Source organism: Pseudoliparis swirei, chromosome 17 (assembly GCF_029220125.1).
Source record: "Pseudoliparis swirei isolate HS2019 ecotype Mariana Trench chromosome 17, NWPU_hadal_v1, whole genome shotgun sequence".
Classification (NCBI taxonomy): Eukaryota; Metazoa; Chordata; class Actinopteri; order Perciformes; family Liparidae; genus Pseudoliparis; species Pseudoliparis swirei.
Window position 1 is genome coordinate 19359196 of NC_079404.1, and position 22745 is coordinate 19381940.

At 42.4% G+C, this 22745-nt stretch overlaps 2 protein-coding genes across 2 annotated transcripts; both read left to right on the forward strand.

Annotated features, from left to right (window-relative positions):
- The first annotated feature begins 4410 nt into the window (after positions 1–4410).
- Positions 4411–7501, forward strand: hmx3a (H6 family homeobox 3a). The gene is made up of 2 exons (XM_056435725.1): positions 4411–5033; positions 5982–7501. Exons 1-2 carry the CDS (start codon positions 4748–4750, stop codon positions 6602–6604), a joined length of 909 nt encoding a protein of 302 aa, XP_056291700.1. The 5' UTR covers positions 4411–4747; the 3' UTR covers positions 6605–7501.
- Positions 7502–12536: 5035 nt separating this feature from the next.
- hmx2 (H6 family homeobox 2) lies at positions 12537–14642 on the forward strand. The gene is made up of 2 exons (XM_056435870.1): positions 12537–12973; positions 13683–14642. Exons 1-2 carry the CDS (start codon positions 12700–12702, stop codon positions 14228–14230), a joined length of 822 nt encoding a protein of 273 aa, XP_056291845.1. The 5' UTR covers positions 12537–12699; the 3' UTR covers positions 14231–14642.
- The last annotated feature ends 8103 nt before the right edge of the window (positions 14643–22745 follow it).

Genomic DNA, 22745 nt, shown 5'->3' on the forward strand with positions numbered 1-22745 from the left:
AGCTTGCTGGGTCAGTGGAGGGCCACCAATTCCTTTTACAAGTTAAATGCAATACTTAAATCTAAAGCAATCTCAGTGTGGCCTTCAATGGTTTAATGGCTCGTGCCAACAGGAGTGTCCAGTTAAAAGTGCACAAAGTACACAGGGTCCTGCAGTGATGAATGTATGTGTGTTCCCCCCCCCCCAAAAAAAGTAAATAATACGTACATACTTTTAAGTATAATTTTTAAACACTTTTACTGGTAATGGAGTATTTATAAAGATACATAGATACAATTTTAAAAGTGTTTAACTTGTTGTTAAAGTAGATCCACTCAAGTACAACAGCAAAATGCTACTTTCACATTGGTGCAGAAAGATAATTCAAGTACTTTTAGTTTTGAGACTTTAAGTGCATTTGTCAATACTACTGACTTTTATTTGTAATGGCATATTGCTTCTTTAACTTAAATAACTATTCTGAATACTACTGACTGCTGAGACCTCACAGTTCCACCGTCATCCCCTCCACACCACCTATTTTCCCCATTTTCCTTCCAGTTTTCTCCCTCTGAGCTTTTGCCGTTGCATCCATGTCTTTTATCACAATTTTGACCCACAGAAAGGAATTCTCACAAGATATCAAAACAAAAATCTATATTTAATATGGGAGCAATTACAAAGCGAAGTTGGCTGCACAGGGCCAGTCACCAGAGCGCGTGTTTTTCATCAAATAGGTCATTAGACGATGATGGATGTAAACCTATAAAGTATCTAAACTGGACCTTTTAACAAACCACGAGCAACACTATCATTTCTCTAATAGAACCTGCTGACCGTGTCATTCCCTCCTGCCATTTGTCATTTTTCCTTGTGAAATAATCAATATCTGGGCGCTCTGAAATAAATAATATAAAAGTCATAGTAACCTACCCGAGGAGCAACAAAAATAGACTTATGGAGCATTCAGAAGGCCTATGTGCCCCCTGGACAATATCAACTGCATGTTTCTAATAAATGCATGACATGAACTGTATTTTAGTACAGGATCTTAGTTTGTACCATTTATTTGCAGGCTTTATGTTATATATGCTGCGTTCTATTTATCCCCAATTATGGACTACTATTATATGATATATGATATTCCTTTATTCGTCCCACAGTGGGTACATTTCCAAAATCACAGCAGCGGTGCACATCAGAGCATCAATGAAAATAAATATAAAACACAAAACTAAATACTAAAAACTAAATACTCATACTAAATATACAGGGGGAAAACAAAGTAAAGTGCTGAGTAAAGTAAAGTAAAGTGCAGTTTGCCAGGAGCGCTAGAGCATTGTGGTAAATTTACATTTGTGGCGCTATGGGCCCTTTAACAATGTCTATGGACTATTCAAAAGCACATCAGGCCAATGTGATAACAGCCTATGAGAGTCACTTTTAGCCAAAGGTTAAAATAATAATACAGTGAAGATTATATTATATATGCACACTGAAGAGTTCCTAAATTAGATATGTATTTGTTTCATGCACCACACAGACGTCCATCAGGCATTAGCTTCTCTGTGTGTTTAATCTCTTTATACATTCTCCACCTGAGCCCATCGCTTTTCCTTTTTAAATAATTAAACAACAATGAAATTGATTTTCAATAATAATAGAACATGATATTTTAGTTTGACAGCAAGAACATGTATTTTATTAAGATTGGTACACGGTGGAAGATGTGATGTCAGTTAATCACAAGTCCTGGTGCTGCTTTACTGACAAATATTCAGCTCCGCTTGTTTGTGATTAGTATCGTGCATACAAGGTATCAATAATGGTATAACTTTGTAAATTATGAACTACATAGCATCATGTGACAATAATCATTTACAAGAATGTCACATTATATCACTATGACATATACAATGTGTGTGATAACGTCTTTAAACACCTTAAACACAATAATAATGTCAAATAGGGGCCACTTGTGGAAAGAGTGTCAGGAAGAATCAGGATTTGAACTCATCTTGACTTTCTACATTTATTTAAGAAAGTCAAGCTCTTATAAATGGATATATTTTAAAGACTGTTGCTTCAACTCCATCTATAGAAGTACTAGTTTATTCTCTGTGTTGTGACTCAAATAAACAATATAAATAACAAAAACATGGGTGAAATTGAAGTTACCATCTTGAGTATGCTGCCAGTGTGAAAAGAGCTTTGGTGGACACAATGACAGTATCAACATTGTCTTCAGGGATACCATTATTACTGATTCAGCATGCACTGCTGCAATAAAACACACTGAAAAAACCCCTGCCTGAAGCATGTTGGAGTAATGTGAATTATTTGGATTTTGTACTAATAGAAACACCCATTTTGCAGCTCAGTCTGAGAACGCATTCATGAAGGATCCTCACCACCCCAACAACAGACTGTTTCAGCTGCTGCGGTCAGGCAGGCGCCTCCGTAGTCACGCTGCAAGAACAGAGAGACTGAGACGGAGTTTCTTTCCTCAGGCCATCAGGACTGTGAACTCCGACCTCACCAGGACCCCCACATAGACCCACACAACTGCCCCTCTTAGGCACACACACACACACACACACACACACACACACACACACACACACTTACTGTAAATATTGTGTTTTTTATTGTAAATAGTGTGTACTTGTTGCCCTTGCACATTCCTGCTGAGCATTGCCACTTTCATTTCACTGCACACCCTGTGTGTGTATGTGACAAATAAAACATCTTGAATCTTGAATCTTGAATCTTGAAATACCTGTGATGATGAGGAAAGGCGATAATTACATCACAGTAACAGGATATCTCCACTTGAGCAGCTCACTAAATGAATAACACGTTTTAATTACACGGACATGCCGGTGCTTGTAGAACTCTACAGATGATGGGGGGGAAGCACCGTGGCACCCAATGCAACCTTTACCTTTTCACTGACACCCTCAATTATGGCTGCATGTCACATAATGAATGTCTTTAGAGAACAGATGATGGTGATGATGATTCATAACTGACATGAGTACATCTCCTTTAGTACACACATGTGGTCAAACTGTAAAATAGGACAAAAGCTGTATTTAGAGGATGACAGTGGTGCCGTTATCTGTCAGGTCTCACACAAACTTGTCTTGTGTCACTTTGGAGGACAATGCATTAACTGTATTAACTGCATTAAATTCATTTCCTGTAATATTATTAAATGCCTTCCTGGCTGCAACCCTCACCCACACCTGAGTCTTTACCTTAACATGTCGTGGTTTTCCTTGTGTGTCCCCACACCGTCATAAATAGAAGCACACGACACACACACTCCGCACACTTGCATTTCCCCCTCTACGCCCACAGAGGGCGCTGTCTCCCCGTCCTTCTGCAACACCATGTTCCGACCGACGGACTGCTTTTAAACAAGTCAATTAATATCAATGAGTGAATATACATAGCACACTTACAAAGAGTGCAATCTGAGGGATGAATTAACCAAATCGATTAGGGAGGAATAAATGACTGTGCGACCCGCAGACATTGTGGAAGTGGCCCTCGCTGAAAATCAATGAATTAGAAATATGAATCTAATCGCCCATTGGTGACACGTAGAGGAGCTGCAGCCTGATCTCAGGCCCTTTTCATATCGTGTCTGAGAGGCAGGGGAAAAAAGCGATTATTTGACTGCTGACACTGTGACTATACATATAATAGTTTATTTAATGTTGTTTAACCAAGTTGGGATGAACATTCTGCACAAAGAAAAGAAGAGTTTTATTAACAAAAAAACAGCACATTTGGACACTATTAAGTAGCTATTACTGTTATTTTCTGAGTTTGCATGCAGTGGGAGAATAACTGTTATACAAGCTGTTGCTTTTACTTGTTCATCTCACAATTTGGTTTTTTATTCAATGCAACCGTATTTGAACGGAATGAAACATATGTAGGCATTCAATGGAAGCTTTAATAAACATATACATGCTGGCGAAATGCTATTACTATTATTGTTATTATTTTAATCATCTAAATCAGTGTTGGTGATATTTAAATAAATAAATAAATAGTGAAAACACCTGCAGTCTGAGTGAAAGTGGTTACAAATAGTATCAATAAATATATTTAAAAAACACTGGATTAAGCAGTCGATCTGTGTCTGGCTGTTGGTGTGTTGGGGTGCTTATCCTAAACCTTCCTGGTTGGCGCTAACAGCCTTGTGTTCATTTGCTGCCTAATTGGACTGAATGACACCAATATCAGGCGGGCGCTCACAGCCTGCAGCCAAAGAGAGGGGAGGACGGTCTCTCTCTCTCTCTCTCTCTCTCTCTCTCTCTCTCTCTCTCTCTCCACCGTCGCTCCCTTAATCCCATTTGCCATTGTACATGCCCAATCGCCTATACTTTCCGCATTTAACTTGGATGACACTTTTATTTCATCATTAGCAACAGACGCCAGACTGACTGACACGGCGGACACAGTTTTGCGTCTTGACGAAAGAGCCCGGAATGAGACAACTCCATGTTTTTACATGTTTTACTTTTATTGTTTTTTACCGCTCGAACCTTTTTATTTTGTTTTGACTCCTTTAGTCTAGAAGGACGCGTGTTTGACGCGCTCTCCGGGTGTGAAAATCGAGTCCACGCGTAGAATCACCGAGAAGAGTAAAACAGGAACCGGTGTATCGACTGTCTGTAAGTCAGCGTTGCTTTTTCCTCCCCTCTTATTCCTGCTTCCGTGGTGCCTCTGCGTTCAGACCACGACCACAGCTATGCCAGAGACAACGCAAGAGACGTGCGCTTCGGCCAAGGACTCTCCTTTCTTCATTAAGAACCTGCTGAACTGTGATAGCAAACCGTCCAAACCCAAGCCCGTTCTGGCTGCGACCAAGTTGGCTTTGGAGGGAGGATTTTCCCTTTCCCAGGTCGGGGACTTCAGCTTTCCACGCTTTGACCTGTCTGCACAGAGGTTCAGTCTACCGGCTCACTACTTGGAGCGCACCTCGGCGTGGTGGTACCCCTACGCGCTGAGCTCATCCCACCTACACAGAACCGAAGGTAAGCCTGACAGACCGAAACCAACACCATGTATCATACCATTAGATGCGCAGACAGATTCAATAAGTATCAGACCTTTAACCTTTGCATTATATGTTGGAGTTGTTTAGTCTACTCTGTATCATTAGAATAGAGAGGAAAAACTTATTTTTTTCTTCTAAAAATAACAATCACAAAATTGGACCTTTCAGGACCATGTGCGTTTTGTGACACGTACTCTTTAGTCAGATATACCTCATAAACGTGCTCGATAAAAGGGGATTATTTTTTGGAGATGGGACATAAGAGTGTATCGTCTTTACCACAGTACAGCGTGGATAACGATGTGACGCCTTGTCCTCTATGGAGGCCTATTTTGTTATGCCACGACGTGAGATAATAGATCAATAAAGTGACACGCTGTGCATAAAATGAAGCAGACATGGTCAAATCATCGGATGAGGGTGACGATGCGCAGCATGCTTTTGATTTGTCTATTGGCGTTCACTGGGAACATCTTACCCCAGAGGCTTGGCCGCTGACAGCGTTTTTACATGCCTGTTTCTGTGATTTATTTACGTGGGATATAAAAAAAATCAGATATGAATCCCAATGTATGCAAATAAATAAATGTTTTTTTTAAAGCGTTTAATTAGAAGATATGAACATGTTAGAATAAAAAATAAATAAAAAATACAGGCACAAAAATGTAGAATATTGTATCCCTTTAGTCTAATAAAGTGTTATTTTGGGTATGGTACTAATTTGAATACATTTGAACACAGTGTTGGCAGTAATGTCCGACTATATAAATGCTTTATGGTTAAGTCACAAGCCCACGTTTTCTCTCTCTCTCTCTCTCTCTATTTATACCCGCTGTGCAGTACAGCGGGCTGTAATAAAACCACAAACACACAACACCAAGCCCCCAGTGTTCATGACCACATCTCCCATGTGTCCCCATTCCAGTTATCGACAAACTCGGAGCCAGAGTCTCCTCTCCGACCTCGGGCACCGACAGAGACTCGCCGGACCTGGTTCTCAAATCCGAGCCAGACGTCAAAGACGACGACGAGGACGATGAACACAACAACAGCAAAAGTGGCGACGAGATCATCCTGGAGGAGAGCGACACGGAAGAAGCCAAAAAAGACGACCTGGAGGAATGGAAGAAGAGGGACGACGACAAGAAGCCCTGCCGCAAGAAGAAGACGCGCACAGTTTTCTCCCGGAGCCAGGTGTTCCAGCTGGAGTCCACCTTCGACATGAAGCGGTACCTGAGCAGCTCGGAGCGCGCCGGCCTGGCCGCGTCTCTCCACCTCACCGAGACGCAGGTGAAGATCTGGTTCCAGAACCGGAGGAACAAGTGGAAAAGGCAGCTGGCCGCAGAGCTGGAGGCGGCCAACCTGAGCCACGCCGCGGCTCAGAGGATAGTCCGGGTGCCCATCCTGTACCACGAGAGCTCGGTCTCGGAGAGCGGACTCGTCGGTGCCAACGTGCCCGTGAGCCAGCCGCTGCTCACCTTCCCGCACCCGGGCGTCTACTACTCCCACCCCATCGTCACATCCATGCCGCTGCTCAGACCCGTTTGAAAACGACCTGAAGGCAGAAGTTGATTTTCAAAAATCATCTGAAAAGTTCAAAAAATAAAAAAGACTTCATATTTTTGTACAACTGACTGGACTGAATGAAAAAAAAAAAAAGAAAGAACAGAGACACACTGTCGGGCAGAAATTGACCTATTTTGGCAAATATATTGTGTCATTTTTCAAAAAGATGCCGTTCAAACAACTCAAATTCCATGTTTGATATTATTATAATTATTATTAATATTATTATCACATACCTATGTAATTATCACCTCAGGAGTCCACCTGTGTACACTGCTTGATGTGTGTCTTTTATTTGTGTTCCCTAGTTGTTTCATCACGTGTTTCTGGACAGGTCAACTCCACAGCATTTCCCCCCCCTTGTTTACAAAAATTGGCGGACTAAAGGCGCGGGCCTGCTTATCATCTGACATCATTATTTGATTTTATATACATTTCCAGAACTCATTACACGATGATGTGCAATACTGAGAGGGTGTGCTGTGAATGAATGCACCCACGGAACACATGTTTTGTCATCGGTGGAATATTGATGGGGCTTTGTTGTAATTTTGCTTTTTAAAGCGCTTGACGGGGGACAATCAAAACACTGTCAACTGTAAAATACCCATGTTATGTTGAGTTTTAGTGAGTCTCACTCGTGTTCCCTCTGAATGGACACAAGCACACGTGTGAGCTCCAAATGTCTCTTAATCTACTGTGTGTTTTTGAACAGGAGCGGCAAAAAAAATCCACTACACTGGTGTAAAAAATATGTAAATGTATATATTTAATGAGGCACTGGGAGAAGAACTGCCACTTCTCCTTTGTACAGTAAAAACAACGTTTTGATATTGTATTGCTGAACCATGTTGTGAAATAAATGGAGAATATTCCTTACATTTTAGGTAAAGTTTGAATGACTTCTGTAGGTCTGGAGAATCTCAATAATGATAAGAGGATATTAAACAAACATAAAACATGAAAATGTTTTGCACCAGGAGATGCAGAAAATTATTTATAGATTAATTATTTTTTGTTCTGACAATGGGTACACTTCAATCCCTCCATCTACACACACACACACACACACACACACACACACACACACACACACACACACACACACACACACACACACACACACACACACACACACACACACACACACACACACACACGTATGCTGGTAAAGGTTTCTATAATCGTCTTGTGTTATGCACTTAAAGACGTCATTTTACTAAAAAGGTGGCTTCATCAATTAGAAGCATATTTCCCCCCATCTTGCCAACCTGGGTAATGTATTCAGAAGAGGACATTACTCTGAGTATGGGCTGCTGTCTTTTAACATGTATTACTCTCATGGCTTTGTCAAGTGTGCGTGTATGTGTGTGTTCGTGTGTGTGCGCGTGTGTTATATGTTAAGTATAGGAAATGGAAGGTTGTCAGGATCTACGCATCACACATTTTTAGCTCCCTATTTTAGTGTTGAAACTGTTAATTTGATTTGTTAATTACGTCTTATATTCATCTATTTTTAATTTAAGCACATTTATTAAATTTTTATTTCTTTAAAAATATTATGAGGATACGTCTCAAATATCTGCATATACAATATATATATATATATATATTATATCTTATATATATATATAAGATATAATATATAAATATATAAAGCCTATTGCTCTCAAGCCTATACATTTTTAAAAAGTTTGCCAAAAAAAAAGAAAGATTCGACCACAGGTGTCACTGCATGGACATTTGATGCGACAATCTTAACGAAGACACGCGTGCCTTTGTATGAAAGTATAATACAGCTAAATGTTAGCTACTACATAATAATCGTGCATGTTTTCTAATATTTCTCGGAGTGAATGTGGAGGGTTTCCATCAATTTATTTTCCCCTCATCGCAAATAAATTTAAATAAATAAAAGTGCACTAAAAATATGCTTCCTCACATTGTATGGGGATGGCATTGTTTTTTTTGAACTTAAAAGAAAAGACATTTATGAATTTCGTATCTTTACAGGATCCAGGTTTGACATCATTCTATTTATCATCATATTGCATGTATTTTTCTTTCCATTATTTGTTTTCTTTTTACAAAATTAATTTAATAGGCAGCGATGAATAGGAAGTGCACTTCTCGCAGGAACTGCACAATAAATGGCAAATAATCAATACAAAATAATTCAAAGGATGGAATGTTATATTGAAATAAAGTTTTTAAGATTTATACTTTATACTTTTGAATCTGAGTCGTATCCACATGCAGGTGGACTCAACCACACATGTTGAATTCCCATATGCAGTTAGACACCTATATTAACCCCTTAGTTGAATCTGCCTGCATGAATGTGACAGCATTTGGATTTCCAAAACATGAGAATTATTATAATTTTTTAAAAAGTAAATTTAACAGATTATGAGGCACGTGTATTTCTCATCAACCTTTCCCACAAAGGTTATTTCCTATTTTTATCTGGAGGCTAATACAGTTATTGGAAATGAATCAGCCAGGATATGATGATGACCTCATCAAGAGACAAAGGGTTCATTCAAATATCGTCAGATCCCCCAAAGTATTGACGCATATATACCTACCGCGCGCACTCAACACGGCCCCATTACCGCAAATTAATAGATTGCTCTGGCATTATTCCTCTGGCACATATCGATCCGTAAACGTCTGCATCGTATTGCGTCAAGTAAGAGCAACGTTCACGCGTCGCTTCGGCTCAGTTCATGACCTTGATTTGCGCGCATAAATTGATAAAATTACCGCTCGATAATTTCCATTTGTGCGACATCTGCATGTAAAAGAGTGAAGGGAACAGATCAGATAAAGTACATTTGCAGCAGCGCGGAGCAAACGGACGTGACCGGGAACTTCGCTTAGTGGATTACATTAACGTGGAGAGTTTGAATGGGTCATTTTAAGCCCTTGTACCAGTTTGGAAACACACAAGTAGCGCGACCACCTTGCGTCACGCTCGCCTCTTCTGTGGCCACTGGCATCTGCTCACTGATGTGCGCGCGCGCGTGTGTGTGTGTGTGTGTGTGTGTGTTGGACTGTTAAAGTTCGTGGGATTTAATGGCTGCATATATTAAAGCGTTTATTTAAAGAGCCGACAGTTTCTCTGTGGTGGCAGAAGCCCACAGAACCGTTTTTTTTGGTCGTGGTTCATGATGAGTTGTGTCGAATAAGTTATATTTAAAGTTAAGATTAATACTGAATACACTCAAACCTCAAGAAATAATGTTTTCTTAAATAACATAAAACAACAGATATCCTTCTGGATGACTCATTCCGGTAAATTGGGCCAAAGGAGAATGAGCGAAGAGAAAAGTTGACCTCAAACGCAGCTCTCAAGTTGTTCCTTTGCGCCAATGCACCTGCTTGAGATACAAACTGGTGAACTTCCGCAATCAGTGTCCAAGCGGAAGTGATCCGACGCGTCAAAGCTCGTGTGTTGGAACAACTCCTTTGACACTTCCTGAAGAGGAAATCTTGTTTTAAACCCATCCCATTTGCTTTGCTGATTGAATGCGAGTATCAGATTTTCATCAAAGTTCTATTAAGTGAAACATAGGTTGCGGGACACCGTCTGATTGGAACAGTTTAAATTTTAATTGTGTTTTTAATTTGACATATAGTTGCTGTGAAGAATGACACTGAAACGCCGAGGGGCGGTCGATTTTCTTAATTTCTCCCCGAGGAATTGATGAGTCTATCAGGGCAGTAGATTGGAAAGCCATTAAAACTCAATGGTTAGGTTGTTAATTGGAACTTGATGGATAGGAGCCCGTGGATAGCCTGTACTGATCCAATCTTCCTGACTTTGTGTTTTCCAATAAATTACCCAGTTCATTTCCACACTCAGATTACATAAATTGTACACCTCCAGGGCTCGGGCGCTCTGCTTGCGTTTACATCTATCTCTCTCTCTCTCTCTCTCTCTCTCTCTCTCTCTCTCTCTCTCTCTCTCTCTCTCTCTCACAGACACACCCACGTGCACGAATGTGCGCGTACGGACATGCGCAAAACGCCTCCTGAAAAAAGAGCAGGCCTGGCTTTCTTGAATGAAAATCGAAACGTAATCAACGTTTATACTTAGAAAATGTATTGATATCATTTTCTCTGGTAATTTCCTTATTCCAGAGTTGGACACGTCGTATATCATAATACACACGTGAAAAGGGTCTTTGTTTAATATTTATCGAAGCTTGATTCCCAGATCAAAGCGACTCATAACTTCATCTGTCTTTCTCAGACCTTTCTTTCCGGCTAAAGATCTTGTTCCGTTATAGCAGTCGGGCGGCCATACACCACCTATCGTTGTGATTGGCCCGCTCCCTTCGGCTGGAGGCCTCGGTGGAACGGGAACACGAGTACCGGGTGGAGATTTCCATACTATAGACACTGCTCCGCCGGTAACCCACGAACGCCAACTCTGACACCGCGGGTGTAATTCACTCCGTTCCGCACAAGAGCAGCCCGTGATGTCCACTATCTGTGATGAACTAATCTCACTTTGCAAAAAAGTCCTCTGAAAGTGCTGAAGGCGGCTCCGCTGACAAAGGTCTTTGTTTGAAAAGAGCGGCATATAAAATAAAGCCATTTAACTGTCATTGCAGATTTCACGCCTTATGTGTAACCACCATAAATCCAGCATCCGCCCTGACTGCCCTCATATATTTGACCCCCCCCCCCCCTGCAGTAAAGCCTCCCCGGCGAAAGCGTTTTGTTAAGATCGTTTAGCAGCTGCTGGCCCCGCTGCCAGTTGACGATATTTACGCGTGGATCCAGATGCTTCTGTCTGGCTGCTATGATGATGATGATGACGGCAGGATATGCTGTGAGCATCATCATCGCCATCATCATCAGTGGCGACATAGTAGTCGTCTTCTAAATGTTCCAGCCCGCCTTTTAACACCAAATGCCGGTTGTGTGGTATACCGGGAAGGGCGCTGACAAGATTATTAAAGCTGACCATTTGTAATGTGTCTGGGGCTTCCTTACAAAGCAGTAAAAGAGGGATAATGTGCCCGAACCGCCAGCTCAAGCCCCGCAGCTGTCCCGCAGCCAGACACAGCAGAGAGCGAGAGAGCGAGAGAGAGAGAAATAGAGCATGGGTGGTGGTGGAAAGATCGCCCCCCTCCTCTCACACACCCCACCCACCCACCCACACACACGCGCGTGCGCGCACTCAGCCCCCACCACCTCCAATCAATTAGTCAATCAATTAGCCGGCCTCTCCTCGCGGTCATCACGAGGCAGATTAGCTCAGTAATGATCAAATTAATTCTTAATCGCTGATAATGGACGCGGAATGAGTTCATTATTTTCAGGAAAAATGAGTTGGGCCTTTGTATTAGTTAAGTCTGCGTTCGTGTTACCGTAACCCCGGACAATTTAGCAGGCAGAGGAAGATAAAAAAATAAATAACGTGAGGTCATCTTCAGTTGACTGGGTCGTTTCCTGCATGGTTAGTTGCAGTAACAGGTGAAAAAACCCACAAAAACATCAATGTTTATCTAAATAAAACAGACCACACCAAGATATTTTCACAAATCTCTATTTATTTTATTAATATATTACACATAGCAATATAGTATTCATATCCTGGTTTTAATTGACTCAAAACAATCATATCTCGTGACACCACATATACTCTGTTACACTAAACACGGCGTGCAGCTGAACGTAAACAGAGCTCTGCTGGTCCCCTCCGACTCTCCTGCTCTCCTCATCCCGTCTCGAAACCTTGACAGGAGTTTGAAATGTCCGGGCTTCTGGTGGAGGCTGCGATTGGCCCAGGAGGAGCTTACCTACATGCAAATGAAGCAACGCAACCTTGCTGCCTCTGATCCAGAGCGCGAGGAGGAGGACCAGGAATACACTCATGTTCCCCGAGCTCGAGAAAAAACACCTTCAATGTTAAAACTCCACAATTAAACCGGCTAAGGGGGGGAAAACAGGAGAAGACAAAAAGCCGCTTTCGTAATTCCTTTACGCACCATTCAGTGAGCCAATAACGGAATACAAGGGGACAGACAGATTCAGGCAATACTTCATGTTATGAAGCGAGAATGAGTCGCGCAGAAGACATCGGGAGCAAGTGCTCGTCCGGCCCGATTTCCAGCTTTACCATCCAGTCTATTCTTGGCACGCCGTCCGATCCGCCGCGCTCCGTAAACAAGGAGCTCGCGAAGGGGCCGCCGCCGCCACCGCCGCGGAGGCGCTCCCTGTCGGTGTCCTCCGAGGAGGATTGCAGCGGCGGGGAGGACTCGGCGGACTGCTTCTGCTCCGACACCGGTCACAGCGAGCCGTGCACCAGGCACCAAGCCCACAAATTCTGTATAGGTGAGCATCGATTTGATTATTGGCACAATTCATATTACTAATATTTACAGAAAAGGGAATACACTGAAACATGTGGTACAGCCGAGAAAGTAATACACATTTTATTGGACATATTTACAGACATTGTATTATTATTGTATGACAGTCGGCCTAATGAGTGCCTCTTGTTTATTTTTTATTTTTTTAAATAACCAGGCCTCCTGTTTTCTGTTTTGTGTTTGCACTTCAGCTCACATTTCATTGGCCTGTGACTGTTACCCTCGTGCAGCTCATCCACTTGTTCGTTGCAGACTATCATTGCAGCAGCGGAAGAGCGGAAGGTCGAATAATCAGACTTTCCTCTCATTCCGGATTTAATTGAGCCTGCTAATTGATGAAACATGTTTTTAAAATGGCTGCACTACACGTCGTCAATTGAGCGTTAAATAGAGCAGGGGTTTATTAATAGCTTACTGTACACCGAGCGTACTCATCCTGGATTGTTTATTCAAAAATTCCCTGCCTGGCTTTCAGCAATCGCTTTAGAAAGTCAGAGTTCACACTTCATGAACTCTCAAACTGAGTATAGGTATGAGAAAAACAATTATATTTGTTCTCCCCTTTCCCCTACCACCCATCAGTCGGCTGTTTAAAAGAAAGCTTCCAACATAGATGTATTTGGCGGCTATGATATTCACCCTCTCCTCCTCCTGCTCGCGCGCACATATAGGTCCCGGTAAAGGACTCCTCTCTAGGAATGCGGGGCTCGCGCGGCGGCCGCACCTGCCTCAGCCTCTGCTGCAGGATTACAAGGAGGAGAAGGAGAGACCGTGCCATCAAATGTCGCCGCTGTCGGAGGAGAGACACACGGACGCTGCGGACAAGCAGGGCAACTCGGCCAAGAAGAAGACGCGCACGGTTTTCTCCCGGAGCCAGGTGTACCAGCTGGAGTCCACCTTCGACATGAAGCGGTACCTGAGCAGCTCGGAGCGGGCCTGCTTAGCCTCCAGCCTGCAGCTGACTGAGACTCAGGTCAAGACGTGGTTTCAGAACCGGAGGAACAAATGGAAACGGCAGCTATCAGCCGAACTGGAGGCGGCCAACATGGCCCACGCGTCCGCACAGACATTAGTAGGGATGCCGCTGATTTTCAGAGATAACTCCTTTCTGCGTGTTCCGGTTCCCCGGTCCATCGCCTTTCCGACGCCCCTTTATTACCCGGGGAGCAACCTTTCAGCGTTACCTTTATACAACCTGTATAACAAGATCGAGTACTGATGGACTCTGCTGTATATGTGTACCACTGCAGTCCACGTTAAGACGCATTACAAAACAATACAACATTCTTATAAGTGTCTCCACATAACCCCTGTATATTAATTGTATCACTTTATTTGTCGAGGAACTCGTTATTATGCAGCAACTGTACGTCTCCCATGAAAGCAACTAAGCTTAATTGTATAAAATACACCATGTGTATAATTAATTACAATAATTTTGTTGTACTTTTATTTTATTTCTCCTCCTTGAGCTGATACAATTATGGAGTTTACCATTCATATACCAAGAAAAAAATGGATTCCACAAAAAGTGCTTTTACAGTGTTTATATTCATAATTGGTTTGCCACATATATTGCAGCAGCAACATTTTATTTCACCTGACAGGAAACGCATTATTATTCTATTGAAGGAAAAATATCATTGTTTCTATTGTAATTTAGACCTTCAATAATAACATTCTCATTCAATAAATTTTCTATTTCAGTGAAAGTTGGGCTTGCTTGGTCTTATTTTAAGGACTGTTTTTGTGCTGTATACATTTGTAAACTACTGACACATGTTGTATTTGAACACAGAAGGAAAACACTTAAAACAATTCTAAACTAGACCGTTAAATTATACTTATAGCTGTGTTAAAAGTCACAATACTTTCTATTGTAAGTACCAGTGAGAACAACTCTTTGTTAAAGGCTCATGATATATTCAGAAATTAAAGGAGAATTTTAGAGCTGCAGTAATTCTCACCCGGAGGGTTTTGTGTGAAATGTTTTAAACTAAACACCTGTGCTTTAACAGTTAATGAAATCATGAGGGGGGTGGGTGGGTTGTAGAGTCACTGCCGTTAATTAACATAATTACATTACTGTTTATGCAACACTGCTGTTGCCTTAGTCTCACCTTATACACACTATTACATCAAATACAACTTCTTGACAGGTGCATTTTAATTGCAGCTTGTGTGCAGAGATGTAGTGTGAAATGAAATGGCTGCAAAGCTCACACTGTAGCGTCCATATTTGTTTAATTCCTGAGTAAATATAACCTACAAACCGTACAAAATAGAATTGCAGTACATGGTGTCAAGAATTTAACGCCATCATTTAAAATTAATTCTAAATCTATAAACAATGCACGCAACGACAACGCTCTGCTGTAAATGGAAAAGGTGGAGGACCTATAAGCAAGAGAGAAGATGCACAACATCATGAGGCAATCCTGCCTCTGGGGCAACATTTTTTCTTATTTTAAATCTGCCCCCGTGGCGTCTGTCTCGCGGCTTTAGAAGGGGAACCATAATAAAGAGTCATATTGTCAAAGTTAATCGAAGCTGATCACTTTTCTCCATCTGCACAGTGAATAATCCCGTACCCATTGAACACACACACATTTTGTCTTGTTGATGCAGAGGCATAGTTCAGCTTTTCAAGAGGTCCAGCTCATATTGTTAAAGTTCAATTTACGGTCGGGTAAGAATTCAACACATGCACACAAGCCTGAAGAGAATCACTCACACTCACTCACTCCCAAGAACACAAATGCCCCGTGGTTGATGGTTAGCTTTATAACTGTATCATTTGCCAGCTTTTCTTGGGTGTCACATCATGCACAAGGGACCCCCACCCACAACACCATCGTAACCCAGACGACCCCTTCTACCCATCCCACCGATCTCTCATTGTGTGCTATTAGCTATAGCAGAATCATGACTAGCCAGGCTCTGCTGCCCTGCAGATTATGCCTGACCCAATTTCTGCAACAGCCACCCTGTGTTTCTGGGAAAATGGATAGCGTTAGACAACAGCAGTGATTTATGGGTAACTGCAGCACCAGCGAAGAGGTGAGGCGCAGGGGGATGAATTTGTGACAGATAGGAGAGAGAGAAAAGAGAGATAGAGAGAGAGAAATGGGGGGGCCGTAACGCTTATGAAAAGGAGCAATAGCTTTGGTTGAATGAAGCTGTTTATTAGTTTCCAAGCGGTCATTATGTCATCAGGTGTGACGGCAACGCGCCACTCTTTTGGATGGATGTTTGCACCCCACTGACTTGTGGGAAATCTGCATGACCTGTCACCTGAGGTAGTCTGATTTACAAGACAGGGAGAGAGAGAGACATGTGTGGAGATGCGGTGACGAGCAAAAGAGAGAATAAAGTGAAAGAGAGGGATGGGCGGGGGTAGCGGAGGGGGTTCAATGTAACTATGTATCACTGCAATGGCAGGTGTGAATTACAAATTTTAATAGCAGGGCAATGAAAATGATTTGAAGTGGTTTAAACTGCAAAGAGACAGCGACTGGCATGGTGATGAAGATTTGTTGAGATGATGTGTTGTGCCTTAGGATTCATCAAACCTGCCTGGTAAGGTGAAAAGCAAGTGTAATTCACTCTGTGCTATAATTTATGATGGGAGTAATGGAAACTGTGGGCTACACACCGCGTGGCGAGGGAGAGGCAAAGACAGAGAGCAATGGGCAAATTGATTCTCTCTTTTAGAGCATATTTACAGGATCATAATGAATTATACTAAAACCTCCGGATATCATCTTTTACATCTTGAGATAAAATGATGTAAGTCAAAACTAACTTAATAGACCCTATTAAATTTAAACAGGCTGCAACAACATCACTTTCCCTTTTTATTTATAATGTTCTCTTATAATATTTGAAGAACCTTCATTTATTTGGATGAAGGCTTTTCAACTACCTAACATATTTACAGCTATCTCATTTAAAGAGGGTGTGTGTGGCTTCGTATTAGAGTGGAAGGTTATGAAGTATAACACCACGAGCAGATGCAGAGCCTCGTGTCTGCCTCAAGACAAGAGTTTTAAAAGCGATCGCAATACATTAAGCCAGACAACTCTCAAGACCTGTTTGCTCCCTAAATGAATTTGAGGGGAGCGTAACAAGATTTTTGAGGCAGGCCCTGTCATCCGCCGGCTTTAACCAGCTTCTGTATTTATGGGTTAATGGTTAAAAAGGAGAGCTTGGACCAGAAGTGATTTTTCATGATTCTGTTTTATATCAACTGGAAATGAAGGAGCTGAAGGGAAATTGTGTTTGTCCCCCTCCTCCCCCCCAGCCCCTAACCCCTTCTCCTCAACAGGAGAGGCATATGCTGCTGAACTCGGTAAAGCAGACACGTGGATAAAGTATACAAAGTAAAATGTGGTAAAATCATATCTTGTAAATTATTTGGTGACATAAAAAGGCATAAAATACTTGGATGTAGCACGTTTCTCAACATTTTTAAAAACATTTTCTCATGTGCCATTTTATTCTTAAAACCAATTTTCTTAACTGGAGACATATTTGGAGATGTTTAAAGCTAAACGTCAAATCCAATTTGAACTCTCCAAGAACAATGTTTAACCAAAAATCTGCATTAGGGCTTTAATGGCAAAATGTTGCTTCATTGTAAAATTACCAACCATTTCTTGAACTGCCTGTTCTGAAGTGCCATTCCAATATGCATCAAACTATTACAGGCTACAGTATGTGGAGAAAACTCGGCTATTACGCCATTCAGAGATAAGACCATTAGCATTACCTTTGACGCAATAATGGATGGGAGACACAATTCTCCGCTCTCCATTTTGTATTTGTAAGGATAATAGTGGAATTATCTTGAAGTACTTATGCTACACACTCAAGAGTGAGACCACACTGAGGACAGCGAGCTCTGCAACAGTTGTTTTCACATCCTCCTCTCCCCTCGCTCCCTCCCTCCCTCTGCCCTTCACTCTGCTTCAAAACCCTCTCAGAGAGAGCCAGGGAAGATAAAGCATGTCATTATTCTATTAAAGACCTACAATTTCTGTAATGGGACTTGCAGCGGTCGGCAGAAGTGCAGGCAGCGTCTTCAATATCCTGGACATTATTTGCTCGTTTAGTTAAATGATGTTTCTAATTCCCTCATAATTACTTGTAATGAGGCCGTCTCCCTCGTTTTGATGCGGCAACATCTTAATACAGCCTGGCATTCTTTTTTAGGGGTAATTACCTCTCATGAGGCCGGGCAGCAAGGCTGGGGTTTGTTGTGCGCTGCACACGTGGCAAATTGGCTTGTTTCCTGCCATCTTGTCTTCCTGCAAATTGGTAAATTAAGTTTCTCGGCTGGAGCATTAGAACTGTTAAGTTTGCTTTCTCGGCTCCTTCAAATTATTGGCTTCACTGAACGAGAGATGGCCTTATATTCTGCGTTTGGTCTGATTCACTTTGTGGATTGTTTATTCACAAACAAATACAGCGAATGTTAGTGGAGCTGAATATTGGAGCGATAAGAGAAAAATGTTAATGTTATGAAGCAGTTAACACATATTTGTCATGTGTATTCCAGATCCCAGAATAACAAAAACATAGATTTATAAAGCGACTCCGTGATCCTAAAATACACATTTTTAATATATTTTTTCATATTATAAAAAAAAAAGAAGTTTAATTTCGATAAAAACATATTTTGCAAAGAACTGAACGCTTAGTACGTTAGGTCCAGACAACAATAGTGCCATCAAATACACCTCCAATTTCACAGTGTCAACAAAGTCAATGGAGCAGTTCCATCTGGGGGGGGGGGGGGGACTAGCAAGTCGTTATCATAATCTTAGAGAAGATTTTAAAGATACAGATGTACTCTGTACTCAATCGTAGAATGGATTTCCCCTTTCCCATTTCCCTTCTACCAGCAGAGCTGTCGGTTTTGTTGCTGAAATGATCCAGCTACCGCCGTCAAACCGCAGCCGTCACTGGGTTGGCTGAGGGTTTTTTATTTCTAAGTGCTGACGTGTCGCAGACAGGTTGGCTCTACAAGGGCCTGTTATACGCCGATTAAAGAGAGGGAAGGAGTGCTCCCGCAGGACGGTCTTGTACATTTACCCTGACCGCAAAAAGGTCTAACGTTTACGCCCCGGTGCTGACATGACCTTCAAACAAGGTCCCTCTGCTGCCTGGGTGGATACTGGAACTGTCTGGAGGAGACCTGCAGTGAAACAGGCAGACAGGAAGAAATCATATCTTTTATATCAGGAATTACCTGACTGCCATATCCTGTGTAGTTAGAAGATACGGCTTTTATTGGGAAGTACAGGAAAGGGTAGTTATACTTCACACTTATATGACGAAATGTGATTGTGATTTTCCAAAAGCTTTTGTCAGCTTCACTGAATGTTGGAACATGATATAAGAAAGGATCCTTTCTCCATTAAAACCGCCTACATTGAATAAACTGACAAAAACAAAGGGCCACTAAATAATTCAGATCCAAGTCACCCATCATCTATTTGTGAGAGACAAACAGATCACTTGCTATTGTTTTTATTAATGAGAGCACAGACAGATTCACAAGTGATCCCCTTGTCTCTGCCGGAGCAGTGATCTGTTTGTTATGCGATTCGATATCGAGTTCTCCTTAATATGAAGAGTTGGGATCTCTTTGTAACGACCAAGTGGTCTCTTTCAGCTGCAGGGCTCTGGTGTATAGAGAGATGATCTGTCACTTCAGTCTGAGACTGACTGCTGACCACATAGCCTGCAGCACAGCAGCAGGGAGCACAATGAAAGCAGCACACTATCACCTGACAGCTAATTAGGGATCACTCCCCTGGAAGGGAATACATTCTCTTTGAGGGAATGAGGGAAAGAAAGCAAGAGGTCTCTGAAATCCGTGTGATGTGTCCGTCAAAGCCACAAGCCACCTGTGCTTTTCAAAAGCAATTCTTTGAAAAGTTCGGTCATCGTTGTAGTATATTGTAATTGGTGGTAAAAATACAAAAAAACGCCAATGGTTCAAATATGAACTCTTTGGTTTCTCTTTTTTGTCCCCACAGGAGTAGAATAAGAACCTCGTATCACAACATTCATACAGTGCATTTTTAAATCTACCAGTTCAGCAACACAGCTTGTCCCCAACTGTGTATGCCAATGTGCCCACATGTGTGCGCAATGTGTGTGTGCGCATTTATGACCATGCCGCATTGTGAGTCGATGGTTTATACTGGAGACCAGGGATTTCTTTGAGAACACATTTGTAACCATTAGTTGAGTGTAGAATTTCAGAGTGCATCCTCTGGACTGGTGTCAGAGTTTCTGCGAGGCTCTGTGGCAGCCTCTCTGAGAGGGACAGTGCTGAGAGAAGGAGGAGGAGGAGGAGGAGGATGGTGGAGGTGGTGGTGGTTGAGGAGGGGGTGCACTGGAGCCTCTGCGTCCCACCAACAATGCATCGCGGCAGTCTGAGTGTAACCTGAGCACCCCCTCTGGCCCTGGTGTGGCCTGCCACAGCGCACTCCCTCTTGGCCCCCTTTGCACCCCCAAGATGCTTTTAAAGGGATTTGGCCAGCGAGAAAACAGCTCTTCAAAAGAATGGTCGTCACATTAGAAAGTAATTAGCTGGGCCCGAGGCCAAGGATTCCCTGACCTGACTAATTCTGCACCCCTAAACAATCCGTCTAGGTGCCAGGCGGCTGGTGAGGCACGTTCTCGGTGTACTGGGGAGGAGGTATTCTGGCAGAGGAGATTCCCATGGTCCTGCAGGTGAACAAACCCTACAGAGGTCATCAGGAAAGGTTACTGGGTAATCCATCTGAGTAACGGTCTGCAGGTATGTCTAATACAGGTACAGTTAACTGTAGAACTAAACTAAAGTCACGATGTAAAGGAACAGGACTCATATCTCCTGTGGCAGAATGACCGTGACCACATACATGACACTATTGTGCAATGACGAATCATATTGATTGATGGGCTCTACATTTGTAGATATTCTGATGGCAGCCGACTTTCAGATGTTTGTGATCCAGGAGTCTAACATGGACGCAGACCGCCACATCGCTTTTACAGATCAATGCAGAAAAAACAATTCAGCACTTGGCCACCTGTTCTTCCAAGCCTGCAGGGCCCACTGAGCACAACCTCTCCTCTCACTATTAGGCAAACTAATCTGATTGGGAAAAGGATGGAGGTGGGGAGGGGCAGAAACTTACAAACCATATGCTGCAGGGTAGGACTCGACACCGCCAGTCCTCTCCTTCACTGTCTCTGATGGTTTAAGAGCTGGTATGGCCTTCAGCATTATCAGGCTAACACACAGTGGGAGGTTATGGGAAAGAGACAAAGAGAAAACGTGTGAATCCCAATGGAATACACAAACAACATTGGTTTCAACTGATTTTAGCGTCCTTAGTGGTGATATTGGACACATTTAAGTCTGTTTTCATCGAAGATAGCATTTACGTAAGGGCTCTGCCAAATGAACCTTTTGCATGCACAATGACTACGTCACAAGAATCTAATTAGTTTTGGAAAAAGACTCCCTTTAAAGCCATCATACGGATGTGGTAAGACATTGGAAAATGGGAAGGAAAACATACACTTGTTAAACCAGCAGGACCCCGAAATGGCACTGAGCAATTGGCCAATTAGGAAGGTGGTCCATCATGTCAAACTTATTTGCAATGGGAAGGCTTAACCCTGAGGGTTCGAAGGTCGGGATCAAAGGGGGTCCCCCATGGGACTGCACAGAGATCCTTGAAGAAACGCTGATCCCAAGCTTTTGTAAAGGAATCTTCGAATTACAATAAATCTCCACTGCAAGGTAAAGACAGGAGTGCTTGGTACAGTGGCTATATGATAGCTCCCACCCGAGGGCCTGCAGGTAGCCTATAGATGTCTGTATAGAAGACTGATAGGAGATAGTGGTTGCCACTAGGGTAGTGGCCTCTCATTTGCCCAGGTCAGAACCTCAGAGAGGGATCACAGCTTTGGCGGATCAGGCTGACCATCACCTCTGAGCCTTTATAGCCTCTGGTGCGTAACCGGGTCTTTGACCTTGCCCACAGATTAGTATCAGTATCAGTATTAGAACTGGATTTACTTCTTCTATTCTTAGCCCTCTTTCTTTTATTGTCTTGTTTTCTCACAAAGACGTGTCACGGCTGGATTCCTCTGAATGGAGCACGCTCTTTCAATTGAGATTGTAGCCCTCTACTATAAACTTTTCTGATTGGTTTGATCATTCTGATGTCTTTGGTTTGGTTGCAATACTTATTTCAGAGAGATGTTTGCAATAGTGGCCGATTGGTAACACAATACTCGTGCTGGGTGATGGTTTTGGAAATTTCAACGAACCAAACCTTTAAAACTGTGTTCCTGATAATCATCCGTAAAATAACAATTGAGTGCCAAATGGCCAAATGACACCTTAAATCCTAAACAATTAGACATTGTGTTCATTTGCGAGGACACTAGCACGAGGCTTTCAAAGGCTGCAGCTTAAAAGGACACGAATACTCATTCAGTATTCAACCCGACACTGATGCTTTGGCTGAAAAAATAAAAGATGTCCACTGATTTGGGTGAGTGTTAGTATACAGTGAGACTGTGACGTGAACTCTTTCCCTGCACACTTTCACGGCGCCCATGAGAGGACAACATGATGGCCACCGTGTTTTCCCTATACGTATTGAATCTCGCTGGCAGAACAACCTTCTTTGTTCCCGCTCCAAGGTAAGCTGTATGAC

Bases quoted from the DNA above. Each gene is read 5' to 3' on its own strand.
- hmx2 (XM_056435870.1), top strand. From the start codon at position 12,700: ATGAGTCGCGCAGAAGACATCGGGAGCAAGTGCTCGTCCGGCCCGATT. The intron at 12,974-13,682 runs GTGAGCATCGAT...GCGCACATATAG, and splicing joins AGCCCACAAATTCTGTATAG to GTCCCGGTAAAGGACTCCTC.
- hmx3a (XM_056435725.1), top strand. From the start codon at position 4,748: ATGCCAGAGACAACGCAAGAGACGTGCGCTTCGGCCAAGGACTCTCCT. The intron at 5,034-5,981 runs GTAAGCCTGACA...TCCCCATTCCAG, and splicing joins CCACCTACACAGAACCGAAG to TTATCGACAAACTCGGAGCC.